This window comes from Lichenostomus cassidix, chromosome 4 (genome assembly GCF_008360975.1).
Source record: "Lichenostomus cassidix isolate B80296 chromosome 4, HeHo_3.0, whole genome shotgun sequence".
NCBI lineage: Eukaryota > Metazoa > Chordata > Aves > Passeriformes > Meliphagidae > Lichenostomus > Lichenostomus cassidix.
The window spans coordinates 39,099,505-39,111,556 of NC_139484.1; the positions used below are offsets into that span (position 1 = coordinate 39,099,505).

The 12,052-nt window shown below is 39.2% G+C and overlaps 2 protein-coding genes across 5 annotated transcripts in view; one reads left to right on the top strand and one right to left on the bottom strand.

Moving 5' to 3' along the window:
* WWC2 (WW and C2 domain containing 2) overlaps nt 1–12,052 on the top strand; it is a 95,432-nt gene that overhangs the window by 79,122 nt on the left and 4,258 nt on the right. For both annotated transcript variants that reach the window (XM_085058737.1, XM_085058738.1), the window contains exons 19-22: nt 1,893–2,057; nt 4,649–4,741; nt 5,833–6,075; nt 11,525–11,652. In XM_085058737.1, coding sequence (XP_084914863.1) covers nt 1,893–2,057; nt 4,649–4,741; nt 5,833–6,075; nt 11,525–11,652 — 629 coding nt within the window. The remainder of the gene's footprint in view (nt 1–1,892; nt 2,058–4,648; nt 4,742–5,832; nt 6,076–11,524; nt 11,653–12,052) is intronic.
* LOC146438277 (uncharacterized) overlaps nt 1–12,052 on the bottom strand; it is an 89,931-nt gene that overhangs the window by 24,808 nt on the left and 53,071 nt on the right. Inside the window, exons 2-6 of one of the 3 annotated variants that reach the window (XR_014851725.1) lie at nt 10,809–10,902; nt 9,625–9,684; nt 3,290–3,346; nt 2,830–2,912; nt 1,574–2,050 (exon numbers count right to left, since the gene is read on the bottom strand). The gene's annotated coding sequence lies outside the window, so the exon portion shown is untranslated. Of the gene's footprint in view, nt 1–1,573; nt 2,051–2,829; nt 2,913–3,289; nt 3,347–9,624; nt 9,685–10,808; nt 10,903–12,052 lie in introns of those variants that run through there. The other 2 variants (XR_014851726.1, XM_085058743.1) reach the window with 2 other exon arrangements.

The window sequence follows — 12,052 nt, forward strand, 5'->3', positions numbered from 1 at the left end:
TTCTGAGCAATTAATATAGAAGTCTGCTCTGCTGTATCTATGCATTTACAATTTGATGTGGTCTTTGCTGTATGTATGTGTAACAAAATTGGCGTGGTCACTCCTGAACTATGAAGTTGGACACACATGCTGGGCAGAACTTCTAAGTCCAGGACAATTAACCAAGACTCTCTATCTTCAATTTTTTTGTTGCATACAGATAATATTCAAAATACAAGAGCAGTTCAGTAGCTTCAGCTTGTGCATATTTAAAATACTTCTGCACATCATTGTTTCGTTTCCTTTTTTTTTCTTCTGATCCATCTGCTAAACAGGGGTAAACACACTACATGGATCAAGATTTTGAAACTAATGCAGGAATTTTCTTATTTTTTGCCTTTATCTTAGGGTGTGAAATACAAAAACTGTCTTAGCAGCAAAAGGGACCCAAGATTAACGAAGAGAAAATTCCAAAATGTGTATTAAAACTGTGTATACTGTTGTACTATTATACCCACACACTGCACAAAGAAAATTCTAATCCCATGTTCTTGGTAACTGTTGTCTTTAAATTATATTCCACTTTCTTGAAAGCACTTTTAGTAAATGTGCAGTAAGCATATCACTGATGTGTTAGGACACTCTCAGAAATAAAATCTTTAGAACCTTTTGGCATCTTAATACAAATACTGTTGCATGTATTAAACCCACAAGTTCTGTAAAACAGCAGAGGTAAAAAGACAAAGAATGACATCTTGTTCCTTCAACTTTGTGACAATACAAAAGTTTAACATCTCAGTGGACTTGCTGAAAACTGTAATTAACTTCCAATTAATGTGGCAAGATGCCAAATGAGCTAAGGCTGTGGTATTAAAAGGACTGACAGTCTGCTGGGTAGCAAGTGAATATGGATCAAAGCCCTAACTCGGCATGGGGAGATGGCAAGGACAGCATGTGAAGGTTAGGCATGCACACAAGTGCTGTGCTAAGCCTGGGCTGGGTGGACCCAGACAATGAGTGAAAGACAGCACTCCACTGCAGAACCAGCCACAGTATAGATCTTTGTGTGCTAGATCCTCCTGGGACTGCAATTGTGCTATTTAGGTCACTGTATTTATCACCTGCACTTGGAAAACCATGAGCATCATTAAATACCCAAGTTGAAGAAAAAGCCCCAGTGCACATCAGTAATATTGGATGTTCCAGCTGCTGCAGAGTTTGGTCTAACCCAGCAGTCAGGATGATTGCAGCATGGAAGTAAGCACAGGCTGTGCCACCCAGGGGGATGGGGGCACTTGAGGCTCCCTGTGGCACATGTGGGGCAACTGTAGTACACAGCAGGCTGTGCTGAGGAACAGCAGCCAGTAGGGTCTTTTCCCTGGGTTCACAAGGCTGGTGAAGCTCTGGAGATTGCCATAAAGCAGCCCTGCTGCTGAGGCCTGGGGATATGGCAATACGTCTGGAAGGACCTGGGCAATGTAACTTTGCCAGCTGCGCTCTTTCAGTGTGCACAGGCACCATCTCTGGCATTGCACAACCTTGCTCTTCTGCAAATACCAAACAAGTAAAAATAAATAATCATAATATCTGCAAATGGCAAAGCGAAATGTTTATTGCACTGTGTCTGCATCAAACCACCTGCCAGGCAGCAAAGGCCTTTCTACAAAAGCTTCGTCTTTACTGGCTACAAAGAGTACCTTCAAAGCCTTTCCACACACTGTTAAGCCTCTTGGGAAGTTTGTGTTTCTTTACTTAGAATAGCTTCCCTGTAAATGCAAGATGTTTTTTGCCGCTGGTCTTTTTCCATCCATTGCAAAGTGATGAAAATGTTCATAAAATCCAAAGGCACAAAAACTATGTGGTGGCATGGATCTGGTTATAGTAAGTCTTTTACATGAAATGCCTTTTCCTAGGTTGATAAAGAGACTAACACCGAGGAGTCGGTTAATGAGAACGCACCAGTCCGGCCCAAGGACAGAGCCAGCTGGAGCTCCAGACAGCGTCCCTTTGTCAGGAACAGCATGATAGTGCGCTCCCAAACCTTCTCTCCAGGAGAGCGGAACCAGTACATCTGTAGGGTAAGAGCAGAAACACTTGGAATGAAGAGCTATTAACTAAAGAGTCATTTAACTTCTTGGGAATGAAGCATTAATGACAGTGAGTTATGTACCAATTTTCCCTGCGAGAGGCAGAGCCTGTGCTTTCTCTACAGTCTTTCCCTATCTGAGCTGATGCAAAGTAGAACTGACTTTCAGCAGAGTTGCACACTCTTGCAAAACACCTCTACTAGGGCAAAAATACATCCTATTGGAGAGAAGTAGCGCAAATGCCTGTGCTGACTGTCTGCAGTGTTTCCCTGCATGTCAGCAACTCCAGCACTCTCACAGCAAAATAATTTGTTACAACATGAAATAGAATTCACTGTAAAATGCCATTGCATTACCATATTTTAATAATACAACCATTTAAGGGTAACTGTGTGGAAAGAGCTCAGTCATCATTTTTAAATCTCGCTTTGTATCTCAACTGGTTTTAAACCTAGGCAGCCCAAATCCTGCTGTAATTGCATCTTTGAAAGATGTGCAAGCGCTGCCTCAGGGCTGGGTTTTAAACATGGCCTTGGCAGCTAAGTTCTCCAGTTTCACTAGATGTACGGTAGCATACAAAAAAAAAAAAAAAAATTGTGAGTCTTGTTGCTGCTAAACCAACTGAGAAAATCGTGTGTTTAAACATGGATTACCAGCTCTATAGATTTTAATCACAGATACCCTAGAAAAGGCTGTTTATTTTGATCTGTAGTTTTTACAGGTTACTCATACAAGTATGTATTTAAAAAAAAAGAAATAATACTTATGCTTTAATTCAGTTAGAGGCAGTTGCCTTAATCATTTGGGAACATTGAAGTTCATCACTTCTCTGTGATTCTCATTGGCCTAAAAAAAAAAAAAACAAAGTCAATACCTACACACTTAAATATTCTGTATACCCTCCAGGATGAAACCCAGCAGATTGTTTTCTAACAATCTTCACATAATTTGGATAGATAATTGGCTGAATTCAGAAGCTCGCCTTCATCTTAATTCCTGTGCTGGAACTTAATTCCTAAATGGATATTAGTAGAATTGGCAAAAAAGTATCACCTTAGCTTGCTGCCTATGTAGGTCTCCAACAAGAAGTGAAACTAGTTGCTTTGGTAGTTTAGTTAGTGTAAACTCCTGAGGTTTTTGCATCTGGAAAAGTATTGATGTTTTGTAGCTTTGAACACTGCTACATATCTGCTGCCAAGATCCAGAATCCGAAAAAACCTTACCCTGAATCAACCATTCTGTTTCTCATTGTGTATGGTATTGCCTGGAAGCAAAGTACCCTGTGAAAAGAACGTGTGCACAGATGAATCTTTTGCAGTGTCAGAAACACTTGTCCACTCTCAGGGGCTCCAGAGTGGGCACTGCAGCTGCATGCAAGTTCACAGGGAAAGCTGAAGAGCTGGGGTCTCCCCAGTCCTAGTTCCCAGCTTGCATCACAGCCATATCCAGCCTTCCTTGCATTATGGTGCTGTATGAGAGGAAAGCACCTGTTGGATACACTCTGGTGAACAGCCAGCTGCTCTCTAATCTGAAGAGATAGCCTGGCTTTCAGAGAGCACCTACTGTCATATGATATTATAGAAAACACAGAGATCTTTGAGGCCTAGTAAACAGAACCAAAGTCTGTTGGTGCTTTTAAAAATGTCCCTTGAAAAGTGCCTAAAAAACATTAGTGATGATGGCCGCCTCTCTGTATCCAGGGGTGAGCTCCCAGTAGTGGCTCAGGGTGAAAAGACAGATTTGTCTCTCAAGAGGTGTACTCGTGTTGCAAGAGGTTGTATTTCCCACCCTCATCTCTCATCAGTCTTGTGTAAGCACACTCTAGAGCCCTGGCTTTGCTTACTGAAATGTTAGCGGAATGATTCCTTTTTTTGTCTTTTCCTGAAGACATAAAATATATATTCTGCTGTGAGATGCATCTGTTTTCCCTGGAGCATCTACTACCTGTTAGGTGCCTCAGCATCTACTACCTGTTAGATGCTGAGGCACCTGACAATCATTCTGCACTGATGTGTATGAAATAATGCTAAAGTTACAACAAAACTACTGCTGACCTGTGGCACATAATTTTAAGAAGCTGGAAGTGCTTCTGAAGGAAGCTGTAGGCACACCTATGCTGTTACAATAACAATATTGTAATGCAATATTATTGCAATTTATTGCAATAACAATACAAATATGCAAAAACAATACAAAAATACAAAAAAAATATTGAACAGGTGCATGTCTACAGTAATTTACTTTCCCTGTAGTAAAATTGTTAAAAGCCTGCCCCAGGTAAGTGAAATCCATAGTTTGTATCTGCAGCCAGACAACGATTGTCTGTACTTAATAATCATATTTACCTTCCTTGCATTCTGAAAGAGTCACTGTACTATTCCTTCAGCAAGATCTGTGGTTGTCTTGGTGTAGGATTAGAAATTGAGAGTAGATACTTTATCTAGTTGCAGACTTGTTAACTTTATACTAAGAATATGACCTAGATGTATATAAACACTGAGGTTCTCTGATTGGTTAGAGCAGTGCAGGTGTATTTGTATATGAAAGTGCTTTATATCTGTTTGTTATGTACATTTTGACAGCTGAATCGCAGTGACAGTGACAGCTCCACATTGGCCAAAAAGTCTCTCTTTGTGAGAAACGCCACTGAACGACGGAGCCTGAGAGTTAAATGGGTATGTGCTATGTTACCTGGTTTAAAACAAGGTATGGGCAGAGCAGGAATACCAACTGACATAAAAGATACTCTTTATTTTAAGTATTTCAGCAAATGCAACACAGGTACCACAATTATGTCCTGTAGTTTCATGTTGAAATCTCAACACAGTGTCTCAGTCCAATGTCATCCCCCCTCCAACAAAACCTGTGTTGTTTTAGTTGTGGCTGAAGTCAGCAGCAAGACACTGATGCTCGGCATCATGGCATTTGTTGTTGAACTTGAGTTACTGTCAAAGGGATCTGGGTTGAAGAACCTGAATATTACAAAATGACACAAGGTGGCCTATGCTGCACAAAGGCAACACCAGCAATATACATCTTGAGCAAACTTTGGTGCAAAGATTTCAAGAATTTGGATGTCCTTTTAAAGGGAGTTTACCCTTCACCAAAAATATTCAAGTAGCAAAAGGATTGAAGGACAAGAGAGTAAGATTCTATTTCCCTTGCACAAAATTAATTCTTACATAAATGTAGAGAGTTATATTTTAATCTTAATTGCAACTAGAAAAATATTCCTTTGGAAGCCTTGTTACCAGGTAGCAGGATTACATTTTGCCTAAGAAAGAATAGTCTGTGATACTGAATAGTCTGAGATGGCTTCTCCTGCCTGACTTACTTATGCAAAAAGTCACTGTGAAAGGACAGTAAATAATGTGAAATATGCTGAAGAAATGCATGTTTACAGAGTTTGTAACATTATGTGTTTGGTTAGGCCTTGAAAAAACAATCATTTACAAAAATAAATAATGTAGTTGAAACCTGTGGGGAATTCTGTGTAGTGCTGTGTCTCCTGGCAGTGTCATCCCAGGAATCAGAATGGGTTTTTTGTTTTTAACCTGTAAATAAATCATTGTGCACCTGGTTGAAGAATTTATTTTAGGTAGTGACAAAAGAAAAATTCCAGGATAGGTGAAATTTTGACTTTAGAAAAAAGGACTGGTAAAAAAACCCCCTAAAATATTGGAGCTTTTCTGACTGTAGTATGTCAAGCCCTACACCAGCCTCTGTAGGTGATAATTGTTATTGTTGTGTCTCCCAAACGACTCAGCCTGTTTGCCAGCCCATCACGCGCAGAGCTGCGCAGGAGTGCTCTGTGCGCACTTCCCTGGACTTGGAGCTGGACCTGCAGGCGTCACGCACAAGACAGAATCGTCTGAATGATGAGCTCCAGGCCTTGCGGGACCTTAAACAAAAGCTCGAGGAAATGAAAGGTAGAGGAGAGGCAGACCTTCCTCTGTGTGTGTTAGAGGATGAACGTTTCCAGAAACTCTTGAAACAAGCTGGAAAACAGGTATGAGCAGCATTCAGATATGTGTGAGTAAATATGCCCCTACCTTTGCTATAAATTTGTTAAAGAATTTGATCAGTTGTACTGGAAGATTTTTACAGCAGCTCACATTTGACTAATTACATCTCTGAATTAAACAGTGTAAACTGTTTCTTTATTGATGAATACTGCAACATAAAACATCAAATTTGAGGTAACATTTTCTTAGTGCCCTCTAAATACTTTAGCAAGTCATATTAGAATCTCTATTATTTGGAGTAATAGTTGTGGTTGGTGTAGTAAAATAGCATTTACTTAAAAGTTAATTTAGAATTCTCACATCCCAGCCATGCTTTTACAGACTTGCCTGTGCTTTCTGTCCCTCAGCATCAGTTGCTTTGCAGTCAGCACAGAACTTGTAGCCAAAAAATGCGTATAACAGGTGGAAGGAGCAATTACCACTACTTAGAATGATAGGGGCATGGGGAAAAGGCAGTGGCTTATTTCTTTATGCAGAACATACTTATTTTAGTTTTGGCAAAGGAAAGCCAAATTGTGTGTGGTGGTCTCGAGAACAGTACAAGTATATATTTAGTGCCATAAGGTATTGGGATACCCCCATATGAATAAAAGACAAGAAACAGGATAAAAGAATGAGATGCAACAGTGAGAAGTCAGAACATGGAAAATTCCAACAAGATACAACCAAAGCTTAGATGTTGTGGGGTTTTTGTTACATTTTTGGGAGGCTTTTTGCTTTTTTAAGTTGTTAGGGAGATCATTGACTGGCATAGGGCCCTAGAAAGGTGTTGGAGGAGTTAAAAAAAAAAAAAAGAAGCAAGAAAAAAAGCCCAAAACAAATCCACCCAACCTGCACAACTGGAGGTATTCCAAATTTAACTGGATAAGACCCTGAGTACTTGGCTCTGGCATCACATACTGTGAGCGGGAAGTTGGAGTAGATGCCTTCTGGAGCCCCCTTCCCATCCAAGTCAGTCAATGTACATCTGTTTTCAATGAGGGAAGGTTGTGAGTGAAAGCCAGGAGGGATCTGTGCTCCTTACAGCTTTATGGTTGATAGAGATTAGTGTTTTGATAAACCAGGTTACTCAGAGTAGTAAAAATGGAAAGTTCTAACAAGGTGCAGAGGCCCTCCTCATATGTAAGCAATAGTTCTTGGTTGTGATGTTTTGGGGTTTTTTAAAGCTAAATGTGAGTAAATAGCCTCATGTAGAAGAGGAAAGGGTGATCCTAATATTTACATATACAAAGCTGAGCTCTGAATTAGATGTTAAGAAATTAGATACTCCACATAGACAAAAATGTAAACAAAAACATCACAGGATCAGCAGATGTGAAAAAGCAAGTAAGACAGGAATTGCTAAGAAAAATACATGGAGCAAAACAAATCATTGCTTTAGGATTTAAACACTGTTATGCCTATAACATAAACATAGTTCATTTTTGGTTTCCCTTTTCAAAGGGGATGATAAAACTACGGAGGGTCAACAAGGAGTTGGTCAAGGGAGGAAACAACTTCAGTGTTAGAAATGCCTGAGTAGCTACAATGAAGTCCATACAACCATGAGTGAGGGCAATTAATTATGGTCTTTTATTCTCCAAGAAGCACAGAATTGAACAGATGGCAAGTTAAATGCAAGAAAACATAGCACAACATTCAGAAACTGTAAAAATGTTTTCAACAAAGCATCAACTGCTGCAAGTTTGCATGGGTTCAAAAAATTATGAATTTATTGGTTTGTTTAATTCATGGTAGAAAAATGTATGTAGTGATACCACATATTTCAAGAAGTCCTTGACTGATACCTTAGGAAACAAAACTTTTCCCCCAGTATGTTCTCCCAATTCTACATTTATGTACTGTTGTGTCTTCTGGTTCCTCTTTTGGCATCTGCTGTTGGCTATAGGTAGTGGAGTACCAAAATTACTATAAAACACTAGCAGAGTTTAGGATGAACACTTTTGAGTGTTCTGAAAAACCCTTGGGCAAAATGGGGGAAGATAGTGCAGTGTTTAAACTTAGTGTAACTATGTTGATTTTTACCATGTGAATTCATTATATGAATTTGATCCAAGTTTTAACCAATAAAAATAGTAGCTTATAGAAAAGAAGCACAGCTAAATTTATGTAGAAGTTCATAGTTTATATCTAATGCTGGATGCAGGATGGAAATTATAATTTCTGAGTGTTTAAAACTACTCCCATTCTAAAGCTTTTCCCTCTAGAACAGAGAGTATGCCTCTGCAACATTTCATATTATAAGTCCTGTGCTTTATTTCAGCTGGCTCTTTCAAAGCAGAAGGTAGGTTTGTCACATTTTGTATGGCTGTTGTCAGTGATCAACACCATTACACACTCTGTGCTGAGGAATAAGAGTAATAACACACATTCCTAAAATATATGCATATATTAGCACAGCATTTAAGTCCTCCTGTCCAAGGTAAAAGTCAGAACAGTGATCATAGTCACTCTACCTCTTTGAAGAGTGCTTACAAAGTTTCTACAAATATTTCTACCCTTAAAATCATTGCAGCTTTCCCCTGTGGAGCAAAACAGCCCTGAGAGCACTGTATAGTACTGTCAGTGTTTCCTCTTGGGTTAGCAAAACACAGCAGCCTAGAGAACATTGTCATAGATTATTTCTTAGATCCTGCAGGCATTATAATGGCACAGACTAATGCAGCAGCTGGAAACGCCAGAGAAATTGAGAGAGTCTCAAGTGAAAAATGAAACCGTAGATGTGGGGGATGTTGAAAATCAGTGGCTGCTTGCTGGCACACAGTTACTCTGCTTGAAGCCAAATCCACAGACTCCATACCTTCCCTCCCATTCCTACCACACCTTCCTAAGTGCAGCAAGTATGTAATGCCCACTAAAACCTGCAGAGCTGAAAACAGAGGTAATTCTGTGCACCAGAAGCATTTTCTCTTGTTTAGACTGGATGTTTGTAAGAAGTCATGCAGTATTTTAAAGTTTGAGTCTTAAATCATCATACAAGTAAGTTTTCAGACACCTAGTGTCCTCTGAAGTATTACTTCTGTTTATAGCCAAGAAAGATTCCTGTAAATATCTTCTTTATTTCTTTTTAGTACATCTTCTGTGTAGAGGTAATACGTAATTATGTCATTAATACCAATAAGTAGGTCCATGTCCCAGTGATTTGGTGTTTAGCACAGTTAGAGATTTTCTTCAGATTCAGTTCCTTCTATACAAAAACCACTGAAGAACATGACAGAAAATAGTGTTTCAGCTCTAATTTTGATAGCGTTTCTCCTTTGTCATCTTAAACTAACCCAAGCTTAAACTAAGCCCAGATAGAGAGATTCCTATCTGACACTTATATTTGGGAGGTAAGTGTTGTGAATGAGTGTTTTAAGGTCACTTAAAGAATCTCATATCATAGTGTGGCCAGGGTGGGGGCACACACCACAAAATGTGCCAGATTTTTGGGACTTACTGAATGTCCAGCCATTGTATTGGTGTGCTTTTCTGTATTTTATGTAAAGCACTCAAGAAACGTGATGTAAATATAAACCTAGTCATGTACATACCTTCTCATATGCATATTCTTGGAGACATTGGGCTGAAACCCAGGTTTCTCTTAGAGTATCCTTAAAAAAATAAATGGATTAAAAAATGAAAAAGGGATACATGGTAATAGAGAGTATGAAAACAAAGAAGTCATCTATGCTCTTAAACCTGAAATTCAGTAATCACAAGAACCTCATGTATAGTTAGGGAAAGGATAAAATTATAACATTTTGAAATATTGTATGTTTAGTGCTTTGATGATAAATATTAATTAGGGGAGCTGGTAAAACATATGGCCAGTGACATATGTAAAATTAATTAAGACATTACCAGTTGTAGATTGCAAATTTATGTTCACTAATTAATCAAGAAAACAATATTTATAGGTTAATTTCATTTTAAAATCATAGCTATTTTGGAGTTGGGGACTGAAGTTAACAGCAGTACAAGCTGACTGGATTTTGAGTGGGTTTTTGAAAGGGTGCTGCTCTTTCATGTAAAACACTTTCATATAGAAACCAGAGTGAGTTTCAACAGACAGAGGGTACCACTACCCTGCTGTGAGCAGCTTTCTTATAACTACCCAGTATGAAACTGATAGTATGGACTAGTTCTTTTGAATTAGTTGGTTTTGTTGTTTAGGAGTCTACTGGGTTGAATTCAGAACTGGGATGTGAACTAAGTTACAAACCAGCTTTGAAGATTGCTCTTTCAGGCTTGAAAATGTATTTTAATCTGAGGTAATGAACAGCATTTTCAAGTCTCTAAAGAACCAAAAATTAAACTTTCTACAACTTTGTTGTTGTTTGAGAATGAGAACTTCTTCCTGAATTTTGATGGCTGACAAAGAAAAATAACATTCGTCTGACAGCCCCTGCAGTCTAGAAATGAAAGCACTGCCTACACCATGCACCCCACACATGTTGGGGGTGACAATGCATTTGTTACAGAACTTGCCTGTGTATGAACAGGGATCATTTGTCTAACATTTCCAGGTGACTGCCCACCTAAAAAGAGCTGCTGTTCGAATTACTGGATATTCAGTAACCCTTGATAAAGTTTTTTAAAGCCCAAGCACAGCTATTAACAGCAGTCTTGTTGCTGAAATGGTGGATGGCATAGCTGCAGCTGTCCTGTTGATGCTTAGTTAAAGACATAAGTAATAGAGCCAGCAATACTGAGGTACAGAAATTCAGTAACTTACCATGGGCTATGTAGCTGCTGAACACTGCTCACAAAAGGCTTTTGATCTCTTGTTACCACCAGTGTTCTGTTCACTTGCCTTGGCTTTTACACCTCTACAATGCAAATGAAAGAAGTAAGTCTCACATGCAAAATAGGTGCCATGTCATGAAAAAAGGCAAAAGAGTTCATGTTCCTTGCTAAGATGGTCAACAAAACTTGAAAGCGTATTTTGAGAGCACAGCTTCACTATTTTTCTCTCAGTCACTTTAGAGTAGGTATAGGCAATTTTCCTGAGCTTTCATTGGGAAATAAAAATATTTTACATGAGAAGAGAATGAATGGCTCCCATTTCTAAAAAGATGCTTGGATACACAACACGTGTTCATACAAATTTAGGCATTGGCTAACTACAGCCTTAAGAAATACTGGTGTTTATAAAACCTAGCAGCCACCTGTGATGGCATGGAATTTTCTCTATTTATTCTTTAGGAAAAGCCCTGTTATTTTATTTCACGGCTATGGCTTCGACTTGTGATGTCAGTCTTTTTTCTTGTTGACCTTTTATATAGAGATTATCATAAATTCATTTAGGTTGGAAAAGACCTTTAAGATTATTGAGTCCAACAGTAAACCTGACACTGCCAAGTGTTTTACTTGACACAGAAGAACCTCTCACTTCTGTGAAACAAGTGGTCATTCATTATCAACAAAATACAATTGTTTTTCTCAACACAGGCTGAACAGTCAAAAGAAGAGCAGAAACAAGGTTTAAGTGCAGAGAAATTGATGAGGAAGGCTTCTAAGGATGTGTGCCGGCTACGGGAGCAGAGCCAGAAAGTGCCACTGCAGGTGCAGTCATTCAGGTATGGTCTGTTCTTTTCATGCTCTTCTTAATGTAGTGAAGTAGCATGAACTATTTCTAGATATAATCAGATATGCCCTGTAGTATTAGTGAAAAGTCTACATGGCTTTGACTTGCCAGAAACATGCCACCTTTCTAACATGGCTCTAAGTTGGAGTTTCAGAGGACCAGGCCTCGGTACCCTGCTGGTGTGGTAGCTCAGTGTGTGAGGAAGCAGAGTGGAGTGTCAGAGCCCTGTGTGACATCTGCGGTGGGTTGGCACATGTGTGACTGTGGCTGTGCCTCACCACACCCACAGCACATTGACAGTGGGCTTTAAGTCATGGGATCTCTTCCAGTGATGGCAGGTGCCTGAAACAAATAGTCACAAAAGGAGAAGTAGGACAGGATACATCTCATCA